This window comes from Ursus arctos, unplaced genomic scaffold (genome assembly GCF_023065955.2).
Source record: "Ursus arctos isolate Adak ecotype North America unplaced genomic scaffold, UrsArc2.0 scaffold_20, whole genome shotgun sequence".
NCBI classification, from domain to species: Eukaryota; Metazoa; Chordata; class Mammalia; order Carnivora; family Ursidae; genus Ursus; species Ursus arctos.
Window position 1 is genome coordinate 42,781,216 of NW_026622875.1, and position 18,912 is coordinate 42,800,127.

General features: G+C 36.9%; 2 protein-coding genes across 4 annotated transcripts in view; one reads left to right on the forward strand and one right to left on the reverse strand.

Moving 5' to 3' along the window:
* The window catches only part of CMC1 (C-X9-C motif containing 1), a 90,430-nt gene extending 82,038 nt beyond the window's left edge, over nt 1-8,392 (forward strand). For both annotated transcript variants that reach the window (XM_026496876.4, XM_026496874.4), the window contains 2 exons: nt 2,422-2,512; nt 5,127-8,392. In XM_026496876.4, coding sequence (XP_026352661.1) covers nt 2,422-2,512; nt 5,127-5,247 — 212 coding nt within the window. In that variant the 3' untranslated portion in view covers nt 5,248-8,392. The remainder of the gene's footprint in view (nt 1-2,421; nt 2,513-5,126) is intronic.
* AZI2 (5-azacytidine induced 2) overlaps nt 7,696-18,912 on the reverse strand; it is a 35,255-nt gene continuing 24,038 nt past the window's right edge. For both annotated transcript variants that reach the window (XM_026496871.4, XM_026496872.4), the window contains 3 exons: nt 17,614-17,672; nt 12,066-12,184; nt 7,696-9,798 (listed from right to left, as the gene is read on the reverse strand). In XM_026496871.4, coding sequence (XP_026352656.1) covers nt 9,386-9,798; nt 12,066-12,184; nt 17,614-17,672 — 591 coding nt within the window. In that variant the 3' untranslated portion in view covers nt 7,696-9,385. The remainder of the gene's footprint in view (nt 9,799-12,065; nt 12,185-17,613; nt 17,673-18,912) is intronic.

Here is an 18,912-nt window from a genome sequence, read left to right on the forward strand (position 1 = left end):
TTGTGGTCAGAACACATAAATGCTATCTTGCATCAGTTCCCTACTGAGAATATTTTTATTCATATTCGGGAAAACGGATCTGAGAATAATGCAGCACGTAAGCATTCTGTTGTGAGTCTATCAAATGTTAAAATATTGGGTTTATTAAACTTGGAAAGTGGACTTTTAATAATAGGCATTGTGTTTGTGTTTTCCAGGGAAGGAGGGTTTCGATCACCCAGCATATTTTCATTAGGCAAATTCATGATGCTAATGATCTTTCTTTAGACACTATCTGAGCATGAACTGGTCTGCTGTAGGCCTAGTGAGGTTACAGTAAGATTGGGTGATGTGGAGCAATCAGACCATGGTTGATCACCACTGTGGAAAATGGCAGTTCCTTTAAAGAAGCCCTTAGCCAGATTTAGTCACTGCTGGGTTAACTTTATGTCCATACTCCCTTGGACGGTTTCCCAGGTCTTTTTTCTTTTTTTATTAAAGATTTTATTTATTTGAGAGAAAGAGAAAGCAGGAGCACAAGTTGGGGGGAGGGGCAGAGGGAGAGGGCGAAGCAGACTCCACGCTGAGCAGGAAGCCCATTGTGGGGCTTGATCCCAGGACCGTGAGATCATGACCTGAGTTGAAGGCAGACACCGAACCAACCGAGCCACCCAGGCGCCCCACAAACTGGGCTCCCAGGTCTTGATTCTTACTTAGCCTCATAACCATTGCTTGTCGAAAAGTAGATCCTTAGTATCGTGCTCGAAGTAGAAAAATTCACCTTGTAGGAATGCTAATGACATTCCGGAGTAAAAGTTTTGATAGCCACGGAGCCACCCCTCAGGATCTCCCTTGATAATGAGCTGGTTCTGTTTTCCTTTTTTGAGTTGGAGGGAGTCCTTAGTCAGAGGGCACCAAGGAAATTCCCTTGATCTGATTTGGCTCACGAGCCCAGCTCATGTGCACACAGTGGAACAGAATATTTGTAGTTGGGGTAAAAAAGATACCTGAGTGGGCTCAGGGGTCAGAGAGCAGCGGTGGGCCTGCTGGGACTGGAGAACAAGCAGCTAAAGGAAGGGAACCGGGGGTGTCTCTGATGCGAGTGTTACTGCAATTGACGTCATTGCCTGCGTCTGTCGTCCTTGTTCCTGTTCTACCACTTTTCCTTAGGGTGTGCTGTGATGCTTCCGGGTAGTTACAGAGGTCTGCGCTGGAGGGCCCTTGTCCCCGCAGAGCCCCTCTCCTGAGTTTTTTTATGCATTTAATAAATCTCAGTCATTTCCAGTTTGCTTGGGTTTAAAAGTATTTTTGTTACATATTGCGTGTCTTCATGGAGACCTCTTAATTCCCTGCTTGCTTTAATTTTATACATTATATTCTTTAGTAACTACAAGGGTAATACAGAGCTCCAGAGAAGAGGGAAATCTTGATAATTTTGCATTAAAGGAATTATAAAAGATACTTGGGAAACACTGTGTTTCACCTACCGCTTCTATGTGAGGATGATGCTGTATTGAAGCCTGACATGGAAATGGTTTGTTACTTGCAGCAGACTGGAGATGGCAGGGCTGACACTAGAGCAGCCAGTGGACACGAGGAAGGAGCGGAATAGTTAGGAGAGTAGTGGCAGCAAAGCACACTGTCCTGTGGGAAGCCTAAGGTAGGACCGTCCGACTTTCCAGAGCAAACCGGATTATGGTACCAGGCTTCTCTGGGTTGGGAGTGCTGAGAAGGCAGGATTTGAAAGGCAGACTAACCAGAATGGAAATTTGACAGAAAGCTGTTTTCAGGACCATCTGAAAGTTGACTTGGGAATGGAGTGGGAATCCTGTTTTCAAAAATGAAGGCCCTTTGCCAGGGTTATCTTAAAACAGGTGCCTTGATGCCATCAGATGACCGGCAGAGACGAGACACCAGAGGCCGGTGTCTGGAAACAACTCCCCTTTTACTCTTACTATTTCTTGTAAAAGATACCCCCCTTCTCTGTTAGAAATCTTCCTTGTTCTCCACATCCCTTCTATCTCCATGAGGCCTCCTCAGAGGTCCCCTCTCCCCCCTTTCAGAGTTCATCCTTTATTTCTGCCAAGTTAGTAGCACGCATCCTGTTCTGCCTTGTTCGTGCGCAGGTCTCTGGTGGTGGGTACTGTGCGCCAAGCATAATCTGGGTTATGTTAAATGGATGCGTTATTTTAGGGCTGTTAAAAAGTAGAAGGAGTGTCTGAGTGGCACAGTTGGTTGAGTGACCAGCTGACTCTTGGTTTCGGTTCAGGTCATCATCTCGGGTTCATGGGATCGAGCCCTGCATTGACCTCTGTGCTCAGCATGGAATCTGCTTGGGACTCTCTCTGCCCCTCAGCCCCACGCTCACTCGCTCTCAAATCTTTAAAAAAAATTTTGGTAACGGCATGTTTTTTTTTTTTTTTTCTTTCCAAACTTTTTTAGATTTTACCAAATGTTGCAAGGACTCCGGAATCCTTATGGTAGTAAAGTGCCGGAAAGAAAATTCCGCATTGAAAGAATGCCTGACTGCTCAGTAAGTAGTCCCCACATTCTTTGTGCTTCTGTCTGTGTGTGTATGTTTGTAATATATGTAGCAGTAGGAGAATGTTCTTTAACTCATTACATGTAAGATTCTGTACTTCGCCCCTTCAGATCTTTGATATTGTTGGCTCAATCCGAGATTTCAGTTCGTTAAATATTAAGCAACATATTTATGAAAGGTCTTGTCAAGTTACATGGGTCAACACTGTATCTGACTAAAAATATGAGGTCAGCAAACAAGAATATAGGGTTTTTCATATGACTTTAGCAAATTCCTTTTCATGAACAGGCTGATCTGTAGAATATATTATAGATGGGCTTACATTTGTCTCTTCTAATGAAAAGGTACTGAATTATGATTTGTCAGCCTTGTGATTTGGGGATTAATATAATTGAACTCCTGGAAAAGTTGTAATAAATCAAATGAAGGATACAAAGGTAAATTTAAATTTTTGAAGTTAATTTTAAAATAATTCTTATTATGTTCATTGCCATTTAGTTGAATATTAAAGTAAAAAATTGCAAAGTTCTTTGAATGCAAGTGCTTTCTTTTTCTCAAAGACAGTTTTTTAGAGAGAGAGAGAGAACACGAGTGGGGGATGGGGCAGAGGGAGAAGGAAAGAATCTCAAGCCGACTCTGAGCTCGGAGCCTGATGACCTGAGCCAAAACCAAGAGTCGGACACTCAACTGACTGAGCCACTCAGGTGCCCCAAGTACTTTCTGTTGTATCTCCCACACATTTTATTGGCTACGTTATTGACAGTATTGCAGAGTACTTTGGTATTGTTAAGTTGTGAGGTCTTAGTTTTGGTTATCTAGCCTGTGAAACACATAGGTCAGCATGGTTTAATGCTTCCTTAGGGAATTAGGTAAAAAGAAGTGATCATCTGAATCAAATATTTTTCTTTTTGATAGCTAATAATGTACATATATATTTACAAACATTTTAGAATTCTGTAGTTAGAAGACTTGAGAAGTTAAATTAATCACTACATTTATGGATGAGGAAACACCCTATTTATGGGCCAGGACCTGCACTAAGCATTTCATCATAGAGTTTCTTCTGTGACTTGTTTTTCTTCCAATTCTATTCCCTCGTGCTCCCAAGAGATGTGTAATGAATAAATGAACCTGTTAAACTTGTGACTGAACTTAAATTCTTTTATATATTAAAGAATTTTTACACCTCATTTTTAGCCATCATAATAATTTGTTCTTAGTTTGCCATATTATCCCTCCCTCTCAGACGGGCATCATTAGAGCAGAGGGGCAGGAGTGCTATGGAGAGGGCAGCCTGGGCTTACCTTCTGGACCAGTCAGAGCTTAGCTAGCCATGTGGCCTCAGGCATGTTCCTCACAGAAGACGGGAAAATTATTCCTCATGGAGCGATTGTGAGGGACTGTAGGTAAACTCATTACAACAGTGCCTGGCATATAGTAATGGTAGCTCTTTTTAAAATTGTATTTGTTAGTTTTTGTGGCTTATATGGTAAGCCAAATGCAGTGAATTGCTTTTCATTCCTTTTACTTGACCTCCCTCCAGAAATTCCTTAAAATTCCCTTCTATCTGGCTTCCTTTATACTCTTTCCGGTTCCCCCAACATCTCTGATTTCTTCTTGGCCTTTTCTCCCTTATGTGATTCCTTACAGTGGGTTCCCGGTTCTCTCCTCATGCTTATGTCTGTGAAAGCTCAGTTTGCACCCGTGGACTCAGTTACTCCCTATAGGGCATGACATTGCTCTCTTCAGGCCCATAACAGAACTCATCTCCTTTTCCTCCTCCTGTCTCCTAACTCTACATGGTTATTTCCTATTGATTGCAGTACCTACATCTTCCCCAGATCCATTTTGTCCTTTTCATCACAACTTCTCCCTTAGCTTAGGCGCTCATCGTTCTTTTCTGGATTATGTGGTAGTTTACTTACTGGGCAGCCTGCGCCTAACCCTGCTGCCCCCTTTTGGCGTGTCACATGCTAGCCGATTCATCCAAGACACAAAACTCATCTTCAAGTTGCTCTGTTAACAGTGTCCTTCAGGATAGATTTCGACTTCTTGTATAGCATGCAGTGACCTTCATGATGTGGCCCTTGCCCTGTCTAGCTTCATCCCAGGCCCTTATGTGCATAAGCTGCTGTAATGGTACTTAATTATTTGCAGTTCTTCATCCGTTTTTCCTCATCTTTGTGCCTTTCTGGTGTACCTTCAATATGGATTTCTCTTGTCCTTCATGGTGCAACTCCTGCACTTCTGCGTGCCATCTCCCCTTTCCCACGTCTCCATGGTGCACTGGGCCATACCTCTGGCATAGCACTCTGTATGTTGTGCAGCCTTTACGGACCTGTTCCAGAACACCGTGCGCTCCTTGAGGATAAGCGCTGTGCTTCTCGCTCTATCCTGCCATTCTGAAACCAACCACTGGGTCTTGCCCCTCACCCTCTTAACCAGTTTGATAGCCTAATGTTTACAATAAATTTATGACCATTTCTTAAAATCTACTTCTAAAGATTGTACCTGATGAAATGTCTGAGTATTATTAGAAATTGGTTATATTAAACACTTGCAAAATTTCATTTTTTAAGAGGAGATTTTCATTTCCTTCTTGTAGTTATAATGATCCAGCCTTTTATGAAGAATGCAAAATGGAATACCTGAAGGAAAGGGAAGAATTCAGGAAAACTGGAATTCCTACCAAGAAAAGGCTACAGAAGCTTCCCACAAGCACGTAGGCAAACATGCAGATACCTAGAAGCTCTGACACGCGCGGAAATCACGATCACCTAAACTAATGGACTCAAGGAAGTGCTTGCTTTATCCTAAATTATGGAAATATTAATTTAATCTGAAATAAAGATTTTTTTTTAAATTTCAAAGTCAAGCTTATCAAATGGGATGGGGGTAATAGTGAAACGGGATATGGTCTGCCTGGTGATCATGGATTTTTTGTATATTTTTCCACAACTACAGTTCTGTACCAGATACACTAAGTTTTAGGGTTCTATATAGACCTTATATTACCTTCATCCAGTGTATAGACTAATGGCTAATCATAGGGACCAGAAGTGACCAAAGGAAAGTAGGAATGGACAGCCGTCGAAGGGTGTTAATAACAAGGCAGTATAGCAGAATAGTAATGAATCTGAATGCTTCCTGATTCTATCACTGACTAGTTATGTAACCATGGAAATAATTTTCAGTTATTGTGGGGATTATTTCAGGTAAGTACAGTATGTGGGACAGTGCCTCATATGTGGTAAATGCTCTTTAATGGTTAATTTTGCTTGCATATTTGATGGAAATTTTCCTAAAATGAATTATGATGTTCCTTGACCTGTTAATTTCGTTACTGAAAATATTTTAAAGATCTCAGGAGCTAATGTAAAAAAATCGTCCGAGTACAATAATTTGCTTCCATGTTGAGCATTTTTATATCAAAACTTTTCTTTTCCTCCATGAGCTGTTAACTCTTCACTATAGCCATGGCAACCAGTTTCCAAGTAAGTAAAAAATATATAGTTCTCATTAAAATCACAAGTAGAGATTACTACACACTAGGACAAGATTTAACTTTGACACCAATCCCATAAGATAGATCTGAGATTTTTTTAAAGGACTTAGTTTAAAGCAGATAGGATCCTAAGGAACCAATGTGATGTTCAAGTTCCATACTTTACTCAAGTGAACTGATCAAAAAACTGTTTTACTCTTACTTGAAACCCAAAGAAACCACATCTTCCCAGGCCACAGATCAAAAGGAAGATTACTAGAGAAGACAAAAGCAAAGCAAATATAGAAACCTAGAGACTACACGTCATAGGAGTAAACAAGCCTATATTCTTCTGTTCGCCTTTTGGTATTGGTGCATTTCCTAGAGCACAGGACCTTAGTTTTCATTTTTAATGGTACAAATGAAGAAAAGGCAGTTACTGTAAAAAGCTAGTGAAATATATAATCTGTGGCTAATTTATAATTTGGGTGAGAATCAGAGGAGCCACCTTCAATTTTATGTGGAAAATTCATTTATGTAGATTTCACTTTCTCCACAGGTGCTGGACAGTAGGTTATATAAATATGTTCATTCCACTGTCCGAAACGAAACCACTTATCACAGCTTTCAGGAATCCATGCCTAGCCACCACACTTGTCTACTTCTCTAATACAGCTGCCTCAGTTGTCTTGCTTGCTCATTCATACCTCTGGCTGATACTATTTCTGTTAAGAAACAGTACATAGATTTTCTTCCCCTAAAGATGCACCTTGTTCAAGTAGCCTCTCCAGATCAGATCATTATGGTTTTTGCATGATTCAGTCTCAGGTCTTTAAGTCTGAATTTTCCCCTACTCACTTGGTTTTCTAATGTTTCACATAGGTATGTCCCTGCTTTGCTTAGGAACTAGGTTCCATTCTGGCAGAATCTCCATTTCCTTTTAAAGAAGATGCAAATTTTATTTTCGCTAATAGGAAATCAAGAGGAGGGAGTAAGTGGCTTTTTGTCCTTACCTGTGTTCTCTTCCTTCTGTTATATAAATGTGAACTGGGTTATAAAAATCTAAAGAGTAAAGAAATTTCCAAGGGAAGCCCTTCGGAGCAAATTTCAAGCAGTACGAAAGAAGTCAACATAAAATTTTCCATCTCCGGTGCATGGCTGGCTCAGTCGGTTGAGCATCTGCTTCTTGGTTTCAGCTCAGGTCATGAACTCAGGGTCCTAGGATACAGTCCCCAGTTGGGCTTGGTGCTCGGTGGGACGTCTGCTTAAGATTTTCTCTCTCTCCCTGCCCCTTAAATAAATCTTTAGAAAATTTTTTTCCATCTCAAATAGATTATCAACTTCAGATGGGCCATTCTCATTTCTCTTTGAATCTTACGTACAACAGAGATGATCATCAAGGACACATTTTTAAATTTATGGCTGGATAAAAGAGTTTTTGGTTAATCTTTACTAAAGAGTCCTACACATCATTTATTTAGCATTTCACACTGTAAAGAACATACAATCACTGATTTCTAGCATACCTGTTTGATAGCCACCCTCTTGTTCAGATGGAAGAACATTTTTTCCACTTAAAAGAACTGGTTTAACAAGACAAATGCCTGTTACATGAATCAAATGAACAACTAACAATTAGTACCTGACCTTGGAATATATAGGCAAGGACAGTATTTCACATTCACTTCAATTTCAAACAAAAATAATTTATTTTAATTAAACAATTTCTTGGCATTGTTCAAAACAATCAAGCCATTATCTCACACTACTTCTTTGCAACGGAAAGTGTCCAACCTTGGTTTAAAAAAAGGCAAACCAGTAAGCTACATTAGAGATTAGACAGAATATACAGCCTATGCAGCCACATGAGAAATAGTTTCTGCTGCTTTGTTATTACACAGGTAGTTGCTTCCTTTAGCTAAAGCCTGAGGTCTTGTATTTGTTTTATGCATATTGGGTTTTGTTCTATTACTTGGCAGGAGATTGTACTCCCTGGAGTCAGCTGTGTTCATTGGTCAGAATAAATTCCAGCATCTGACACCAATTCCATTAATCACAGACAAGCTTGAATAAGTGAGTAAGATAATAGAAAGACAAAACTATCTGGTGAACGGTGAACATTGTTTATGTATGTATGCTATTCGGTTAATATAGAAGAGATCGGAGATATTCTTTTGAGTTCAAGATATTTGAAACTGTCTATCAAAAAGGATAAAGGCCTCCTACATGAAACACTTTATCTCAGGCAAAAGATGTATAAGCCAACTAATACATTCTATTACTAATATGTTAATACCACCACCCTGCAAGAATTTAGATAGATTTCTGTGTGAAGCCATCCTTGTTATATCCTTGTTTATAAATGATAGGCCACTTAGAACCAAAAAGTCTGGGGACATTTCATGATTGTACTATATCAATACAGCACAGAATCTGGTTTAGAGAATTACAATTCCTAATTTGGTTAATGAAAAATCACTATCTCAATGAGTAAAATGTTACATTTCAAAAAAAAACCCTAACAATTTATAAGTTGCTCTACGTAACAAGCAAGGTACAGACTCTGAAGATGACTTCATCCAGTTACATACTTACGATTTCATTATGGACCACTGAAGGCACAGATTTAGAATGAAACCTCTGTGGTACTCTTTCTACTTCTCACTGAATACTACAGAATTATAATAGTTTACACACCACATAGTTTTTCAACTATTTCATCACTTTGTTAGGATTTGAGGGATGTACAGGACAAAGTTGGCTTCAATGATCAGGTTATTTCAAGTCTCAACACTGATTAAAAAACGATTTTAAGTTCTTAAACTTTGAAACACAATAGCATATGGAGATGGAATAAACGGTAAGAGATACTATTATTCAACTATAACACTTTTCATCTTTATGCAATATAAGGTCAATAGAAACATAACCTATTCATTTTTGTCATTTACTCTTTTTTGCAACTTAAAGCAACTTACAATTTTTCTCAGATATTAATGGCCTCTTTTATTTTTATGAATGGATATTTCGGCATTTCACATGCTTTAAAAAAACCATGTCTAAGAAATTTTAATTCCATTCTTTATGTGAGAGGCTGTTATTTACAATTACCGAGAAAGGCAGAATTGTCTCTTGGAAACACCTGAAGTTTATTAGTAAGTAGCATATGTCTGATTCTTAGCCAGAATATGGAGCTGGAGGGTGCTCTTTCATACTAGAAAATCAACTACAGAACGTGGAACAGTGTGTGCAAACGTATATGCCGAAGAACTCTGCAAAAGTTTAATCAGAATCTGCTTTCAGTTTGTTAAATAAGTTCTTGAGCGCGCCACTGAGGGAGATACAGTCACCTCATGACCAAATCATGAATCTCTTCAGAATTAATTCTTATAAAGACAGTTTTGATTATGTTGATCCAAGTAATGCAGTGGTGGCAGGTTGGGTGAAGGCAAAGTTTTATTTTTAGTTTCCCCAAATGCTGTCTCGCTTGATTTAGGAGGGCTTGGGAATACCCAAGAATTATCTTCCAGAGAATTTCTGCCGTAAGAGTTGTGTTCCTGAAAGTTAGTACCATCATGAAGAATGGATCGCTCGTTATCTGTCCATGATTGGAGAACTGCTTTCTCTGATAAAACCTTTATATCTCCTGGTAAAGGGGAAGATGTGGTATGGCAAACAGTTTTGCCGTTTGGTGAGAGGGGGGAATGTCTTTTGTATGTTGCAGTAAAATTCGCCAAGTGCAGTTTTGTGCTGTCTTTCCCAAGGTCTTCCATGCATCCTACTGGGGCACAGGCTAAAAAGAAAGCACAGGCTAAATGTCAGTTATTAAGGAACTCGTGCTGATAAAATACGGAACACTTCATTTATTTGGTTAAATCTAGAACTGGAAATAAAATTAACATTTCTTAGTGTGATCACTGGGGCACTGTGACTTGAAGACAGATGAAAAATGATCTGAGTTCTAATCCTGAATCACTTATTTACTGACACTGTGACTTTAGGTTAAGTCACTTAATTACTCCCAGGTGTCACTTCTCCTGTCTGCAAAATGGACATAGTAATCTTGTCCTGCCTATATCACAGAATTATTTATGAAGGTGGAAACCAATAAAGTTAAAATACAGGAAGGATCCTGTTCTTGGTTCCATGTGGAGCTAGAAAAGGCTTGCAGACTGTTTACGTGGCAGTGGAAACTAAGCTGTTCTAAAGTAATGTTTTGTTAAATATAATATCCTTTGCTTATTCAAATCTTTTTTCCATAGGTGCTTCAAAAGTAAATTTTTTCAGAAATAATTACACTGTGAATTGATGAGGCCTAAATGAAGTTTTAATAAACATCCAAAGGCTTTTATGGATAAAAGTTTGAATAAAATTTATAAAATAATCCTGTTTCTTAAATACATTTTTCTGCTATGGTTACAGTAATAAGTCAAGAAAAAAATGCATTTAGTACACATGTAATGGCTTAGAAAGCAAACCGCTTTAGAGCTGCTATTTAGTGATAGCCAACGTAACAGTAGTAAGAGCTTTATGAGCTGCTCTTCCCTTCCGACTCAACCAAGTAGGGTGAAATGCTAGGAATTAGAACGAAGACTTGATTCTGTAATTTCCTAAGAAACTGAGCCACATTATAAAATAAGCTCATTGCCTTTTTTCTTGGGAAAAGGGACAGCAGTAGAGGAGACACAGAAGTAACGGTGCTCAACTTCTTGACAAGGGTGATCTGTACATTAGGAAAAAAGATGATTTAGTCTGTCTCTGCTCCTCAAAGCACTGAGTTCTGCAGTAAGGAGTGGTGGCCTCGAGCTTGCCACTGTTGTAGTGTACTAGATATTTTACGGTTCAATACACCAAAAGACACATCCTTCACTAGCTCAGAAGGGACACACAAATGAGTCATTTTCAAATACGGAAAAACCATTTCTTCTATATTATTCTTTGGAAACCATTATATAAACAAAGAGCCTCACTGAAAACTCCCTACAAAATTACTGTGTTCCTTTTAAAAGGAGGAACTTCTCCAACATACATTTGCCTCATATGTAACCCTGGCCACTGGAAAACTCAAGGGCAAAATGAACCATAAATTAAGTTGGAGCCTGCCAGAGCACCATATTAGTTTGCCTGATTCATAAATAACTCTCTCAAAACTGAAAGGAGTTTTAACTTTAGTTTTCCTTTTTCCCTACTAGTAAACACTCCTGAGGAGATTTATAAAATAAAATTCTCTTGTGCCCTCTTTAGGGGCAATACGAGGTACATATAATTTTAAATTAGGTGGTGGTGATTATTTTTTACAAAAAGTTGCCTCTCATTCCTTTAAAATAAACTTAGGGCATTCAAATTTACAAGTTTTCAGAAATATACCTATTATGTAATAAAAAGTGCAAATGCACTGATTTTCTCTGAGGTATAAAAATAGCTTTGGCAAAGTAGCCACTGCTGCGTTAGCCCAAAACTCAAAAAATTTAGTCAGCCAAGCAGTTACATATGAAAAGCAAATCAATGAAAATTTTCGTTTCACTGAAAGCGATAAGGGGATAACTAGTCTCCATTCTAAACAATCTATCCTTTATGGAATGAAAATTAAGTTTACCAACTGCAAAGAACCCAATAAACGCATCAAGGTAATTTTTTTCAAAACAATTTAAAGAGCTAGGTCTTTGATATATTCTGTAGCACTGGAATGAAAAATAGCTTTTGGTGTCTTGGTGTGTTTTTTTTTTTTTTTTTTTAATATAAGAAGGACTTGTGGTAAAAGGTCAACTAGAGCAAACTTAACACCTCAGCCTTATACACATAAGCAACACTTGGCTGAGAAAAAAAGCCACAAGGGGAAAAGAATACAGTACTGAAGAAAAAACACATCAGCAACACCTTTATGTGTGAAGTTGACCAGTATGAGAATGAAGCCAAAGCAGAGAATAGGTAGGCTGTGAACATACTATATATACTTTGGCTTATCAAAATCATCTGATGAGATTTCGATAAGAAACGATAGCCAGTTGCTCTTCAAGCTGTTTGGCTGGAATCAGTGGTTTCCAGCAAACATGAACTTGCCTTTCTTGATTGTTGTTGGGGTTTTCAGTTTTCTTAGTAGTTCAGCTTGTACTTGAGTCACCAAATGTAAATTAGACATTTCTCTCTTCAGTTCCCAGTATGCATTTTGCATATTATCACTGAAATACAGTTTTTTAGAAAAAGTTAATGGTTATAATTTTCTTTATGGACAGAAAGGAGTGACTTTAAAATAGAAATGAGCATATCTGCATTTCTGCTCCAATTAGTTTTGAGATGATATAAATTAAACAAAACTTCCTCATTAAATAACTGAAATATAATTAGGGCATTAGAACAAGTAAAAAGATCTTATTCATAATAATGATATTGACCTAATTTCTAGCCATTAACTGAACTATATTAAACAGAAGGGTATTACAAAAAGAAGTATTATGTATTATAACCAACTTTCTCATTAATTATAGCCTATAATGTGCAGTGCTGTGACTATACTTTAAAAGTAAGGGGTATGGTCTTCATGTACAAATCAGATAAAAAATAAAGTGACGTTTATTCATGTATAGAGTTTTAATTTGTATTTATCTCTTGATTATGGTTTTTGACGTTTTGAATTGAAATGTATCAACTGCTGAACGTATACCCAAATCCACATTAAAATTTAGGTTTCATGCATTTCATTCTTTTATGTTTGACTGGGCTGTCTCATATTGTTGGTTCTAAACCAATGTGACATGACAGCACTAGACAAGAAGAGCCAGATGATTTCCTGGTAAGGGAAAAGAAGCTAGAGAGAGAGGATTATATGAAACAGAAATTAAAAACTTCATAAATGCCTCTCATTTTCATAATTAAAAGTATTTTACCTCAATTATCTGAGATGTTATAAATTAGTTATTTTAAACCTAATTTGTAAAAGTTTCATCCGTTAAACATGGATATTCATGATTTTCTTTTTTGGTTCTTAATTGCCAATTAAACAAATCTTCAATATATATTCTTACTTTGCTATACAAGAATATGTAAAATGTTAAGTATAAAAACAACTGATCTCATAGCATTCAAATGACCGTTACTGCCTCTTAAAGATATTGGCATAAATTTAGTAAATCAAGTTAGAAAATGTCAATTTTTATCTAGCTATAAATAAAAGCCTTTAAACAAGCCAAGGGATAACACTGTTGTATCTAAATCTAATATCCTATTCGAATTACAATGCAACAGATCTACTCAAAAACCATGATTCTGAATGTAAGGTTACATACCTTTTTTTGTCAAGATATTTCTATTCCACTCAGACTACAATTCTTTGATTAGAAGCAGAATGAACTTTATATACTGCTTTCGGGAAAAATCTACATGTTTTAGTCTATTGTAAACGTCATTTGTCAAACAGTAGTCTATTAAAAATCACAGAGCTTTTTGCAGGTTTTTGATAAGTGTGAAATAATTACTTCACAAAAATTAGTTAACCACCTCCACTTCACCAGTAAACATCTGAGATGTATGCTACAATGAATGTTTCACATAGGAACCTGTCTTAAGTGTGAAGAGTTGTTCGTTCCTTGTTGCAATTGTGGGTATTCAGTATGCTTTCCAAAGAGTTACTCACATTACCTAGCAGTAAGTGTAAGTGCTGTATATGTGCTAATTCATGCAGACAGGCATGATACGAATAATACAGCTTAAAAATAGTGTTTAATTATTGGCATGAGATAGTAAATCAGTACCTGACTTTGAGAAAAGAAAAGCAAATATCCAAGACCATGTTTGGATCCTAGAATATCAAACACATTTAATCATTCAAAATAGCTAAGCATGTAAAATAAGAAAGAAACAATTCTAACAGAAGTGTTAAAGCAGTGTCTAATACACATTTTCTAATTCGATTTAATGAAGACTGCTTATAAACTAGGTGAAACTAAAAACTAGGTCACCAAGTCTTTTTCTTTTGCCCTTAATGTCACCTGAATTAAAAACTACAGCTAAAAAAACCCCCGAAAAACAAACAAACAAAAAAAAACAACAAAAAAAACCCCACCAAAACACAACAAACTAAGTATAAGCTCTCCCCCTTGTGGATAACAAAGTAATAACAGTCACTACACTTTAAACAGTCTTCAAAGTACATTAACAAAATTCTATTTGAACGAAGTATTTCAATCATTACTGAAGTGAAACTGAACAGGCAAATCGTCACCCACAGACCTTCAGCCGAGCCCCAGGAGTGTGGATGCAGTTAGGTTTTGCTTTAAATGACACAGGTAGGGGGGTGTGTGTGGGTGTGTGTGTGTATGTGTGGGTGTATGAAATTATAAAACTACTTGAGCACTGAGACGCAACACTGAAAAGCATCCCAAATGAGAACCCTACCAAATAAAATAGACGAAACAAAAAAATGTGTGAAATGCCTAACATAATAAATGCTCAACCATGTTCTTACACCAACTTGGCAAGCTGGGTAACCACATTTTCTGCGTGAGGGAGCAGGTTCAGGAGAACTTACTCCATACTCTAACACGTTCCTGATCAAACCCATCTTTTAATTATCCAGTCGAAGGACTGCCTGCTGCCCTTATGGGGTAACATTTTTCATATCATCATTACCATCATCTTCATCACACATTTACCAAGCACCTCCAATATGCTGGCTGCCAATACAACCTTCTTAACCCTAGATTTCAACCCTCTAAATTTTAAATGTAATGTACCTCCTTCTTGAGATGTGAGTAAGCAGGTTTCATATCCTGCTTACGAAGTCAAACTGTATAAAATCCCAGTTTTCTTAAGTGTCACTATACATTCAACTCTTCAATACTGAAATGAGTATTCCTTGTCTAAGAAAAATCTAATTTTTTACTTCACCCATTTGTGTTTTTCTTTAGCTTCTGGAAATTTACTGAACTATTACATTCCCCGAGGAACTAAAAGTATGAGATAATCTCACCCAAGAGCTAAAGATTTAGAAATGTATATTTTGATAACTATGATTCCCCCAAACCAAGTGTCTTTTAGACATTTTTGATTGTGAGGCCCAGCGAGGAATTATTTTGCACTGTAACCCAAAGAAAACACATTATGAGAAACCATACTTACCCCCTTATTATGTGTAATACACTCTGGTATGTTCTGTTTTATTCAGTATTTGTATAAAATACTTCTCTCGACACAACAAAGTTTCATGACCACTAAGGGAACACAGCACAGTTTGAAAACCACTAACCTAATCCATATTTCCTAAAGATTTGCATTTTAAGAAGTTCACAGTGTAAGCTTACTCCATACCTAGATATTTAAGAACTGAGGACAACAACCTAAAGCTAACACCAAACAGAACACTGGCAGGAAACAGGCCAAATTTCTGATTGGGCTGTTGTTAAACGATGTACACAGTAAGTACCATATAAAAGGCCGCTAGTAACTAAAGATTCACTCTATGTGAGGGAAACAATACAGTACCTCATTTGCCTGGCAATATGATGGAGTAAATATGAGAAAAAAGTTTTCCCAAAAAGGGTGTTTTACAAATAAATGAAAAATAATCCTTAAAAATATGTATAACTTGTACTTTTGGTTTTGTGGAAACATTCCTATGTATCTTTTTGCTAATGTAGTAAACTTACATCTGAATTGTTCCACTTAAAAGTGATAAGGTAAGTTAAAAATATGAATAAAACAGGACTATAAACTGGGAATAGGTATAAATGGTAAGGTGAAGGGAAAACAAGATAAAATGCAGCTAAGAATGAGGCGAACATAAAAATGCATGATGCAAAGTCTACCAAGGGCTTTAAACTACAAATTTAGTTATTAGTTTTCTAGTTACTTACCAAAAAAGGGAAACCTAATCAGTTTTACAATCCATAGTTTCCATAAAATAAATGCAAACCAACCTGTGTAAAACTTTGAGCACTAGGAAGCCATCAGGACATGCTTTAATTATACAGTTCTTTCAGCATACAAGTATCTCTTCGAGTGAACTTAAGGCAAATCTTTCTAAAAATTGTTTCTCTCAGCTGATACTGAGTTAATACTAAGGTTTAGAGAATTCAAAACTGCACTTTGAAGCCCCAATTATATAGCCTGGCAGCCTCAAAAGCTAGACTCATCTCCTTGTACCTTTATCCTCTTAAATCCTGGTATAGACATTCCTCACTATCTTGTTAGTTATATGATGTCTTTAGAGACACTGGGCGGGAGGGAGGGGCAGCTTTTTGAATTATTCTCAGTAGATGTGATCCAAATTATGTAAAATTTCCCATGAATGGAAGCAGAAGTCAATCTGTATCAATTACCTCTAATATATAATATACATAGCCCTTTCATTTAACGTACTCTGATTCTAACATATTTGTTCCCTGCTTTCCAAAAATGTTCTGAAGAAGCTTATAAAACTGAAAAATAAAACAAAATGAGGGGAAACTTAGGTTGACAGGAGAAAAGATAATTTTGATAAAGAAGAAAACTTTCAGAAACACAGGGTGCCTGGGTGACTCAGATGGTTAAGCATCCAACTCTTGTTTTCGGCTCAGGTCATGATCTCATGGTGGTTGACACAGAGCCCCTGTGTCGGGATCCTTGTTCGGTGGGGAGTCCACTTCCCCTCTCCCGCTGCCCCTCCCCCTGCTCACACACACTCCTCTCTTTCTAAAATAAATAAATATATCTTAAAGACAACTTTCAGAGATAATTTACATGGACACTGATCTAGACACTGTTTAAAAAGGAAAAACTTCCTTGCTGTGAAGTTAGACGAAACTGAAGGTATAACAGAACTGTTCAAATGGCAGAGTTTAGTAGTTGCAAGAGAGATGTTATGACCCACAAGGCCTAAGTATGCTGATCCTTTATAGAAAAAGTTTGGCTACCCCCTGGATCCAGATTGGCTGCAATCCTCAAATTGTTTGCCCTAGTTGATCATTTCTCTCAATTAGGTTTTTGATAGAAGTAGGAGCCACTTCACATTATTTACTTTAGCTTAGTAAACTCTGAAAGCCAAATGATCCAACAATGAAGTCAACTCACTGTTTTTCATTGGATGAAAGTATCCATATACAGAAGGGATGTAAAATAAGATAATCTGAAACACTGTACATGTTACTTAAGTAAAAATGACATATATTTAAGGGAAAAAGGGTTAAAGTAATATACATGAACTCTTATAGCTACTTTTGTTTTTAACCCGAGGACAGTTATCTTAAAATTCATGTTACAACAAAGACTTAAGGTGGTCCAAGTTTGCCCTTAAGACTACACGGTATTACTGTATAAGGAAATGTATAATTCTTCATGCAAAATCAGAATTTATTATAGAGTATTTTCTATACGGCTAGCTCCCTAAAGCTCTAAAATATTGAATGCTCAAAAATTTTAAGGCCTCGCAATATGTACCTTTCTACTACTTAAGTTCAAGCCAACTGTTGAAGAGCAGTTAGATGTTTTTTATAAATCCACTGTGATTAAAGATTACATGCAGTACCCAAATAGTATCCATTGGTTTTTAAGGTTAAATCATAACAAATCTAGGTAAACTACACAAAGTGGCCTACAGAAGAATATATTATTTCTGAATGTTGAAAAATGTTCATACCTTGAAATGCTCAGTCTTTGGAGATCGCTGCTTTTTAGATTGTCTTCCTGAGATGGATCCTGTCATAATTGTTTTAGAAAAAAAAAAAAAAGTTTAAAAGTTGTAACTGTTAAGAAGTATAGATCTGCTTCCCAACTAGTGCCTTATGATATGGAAGTTTTACAGATACGGGGGCCCATGGTTACAAAATATTGGGAAACATTGTTCGAGTTAAACAGGTTCCTACACTCTAGGACCTCTCAGAACCTTTGGTATATATAATAGTACATTGTGGATCATTAAATGGGTTATAATTAGGTACCTTAGAACTCTACACCAACTCCATTTTAGAGAGCTAATGTTTTCTAAACTTCTTTGCCCCTAGTGTCTTTTTTCCCAAAGGATCAACTTTTCTGAATATAAATGACTGGAATATTGGGGAAAGTTTAAAAAGGGCCATAGTGGAACTGACCCTGGAACCTTGATCTCATTAATACCAAACAGTAATCAACTGAATAAAAACAACAATAAAAACCTCATTATTATGTCCATGCAGGGATGCTATTCACACTTTAAAAGATGTTATAAAATGTTTCACAGAAAATACCACCTCAAAAATATTTGTAAATATAGCTATAGTAGATATAAGCAAGATTAATACAGTGAACATAAATTTTTCTCCCTGACTTGCTCTCTGATTTCCACATCCAAGAGGACTCTGATCAGCAATACCTTTGAATAAAATTTAAAAGTGTACATCTCACAACATCAAGATTTCAACTTGGAACCTCTGATAAGTTTATATCAAGCATTCCACTCTTCCTTGATCTTAGCTGTGAGCATTTTTAAGTTTTAAATCCCACCCACTCACCCTGCCAAAGAAATTTCTATAAAGGTGAGAATTAAGTCTTAAATTGTTTCTTAAAAATTCCCCCTTTATTAAACTCTTGTTTCTTTGTCTTTCAAATGCCATTTCATCAGTAAGCAAAAAATTTCTAAAGTGTCTTCTACCTTCAAATGTCTGTTTCTATGATTTATGATAGATGAATTAAACTAAAAGCAAATTTATCCCCTAGCACCATCTAGTGGAAAAGAGTAACTAATAAGAACTGAACTACAACACACACACCCCCCCTTAACACACACAAAGTTTTTTTTGAAACACTGACTTACTGAATCCACTATATACTAGGCATTGTGCTAAATGTGTTACACGTTACCTAATCTTTATGGAAAAAACAGATATTTAAAAGTCTACTTTATAGAAAACAAGTTCAAAAGAATTAAATGATGTTCCTAATGTTACATAGTTAATAAGCA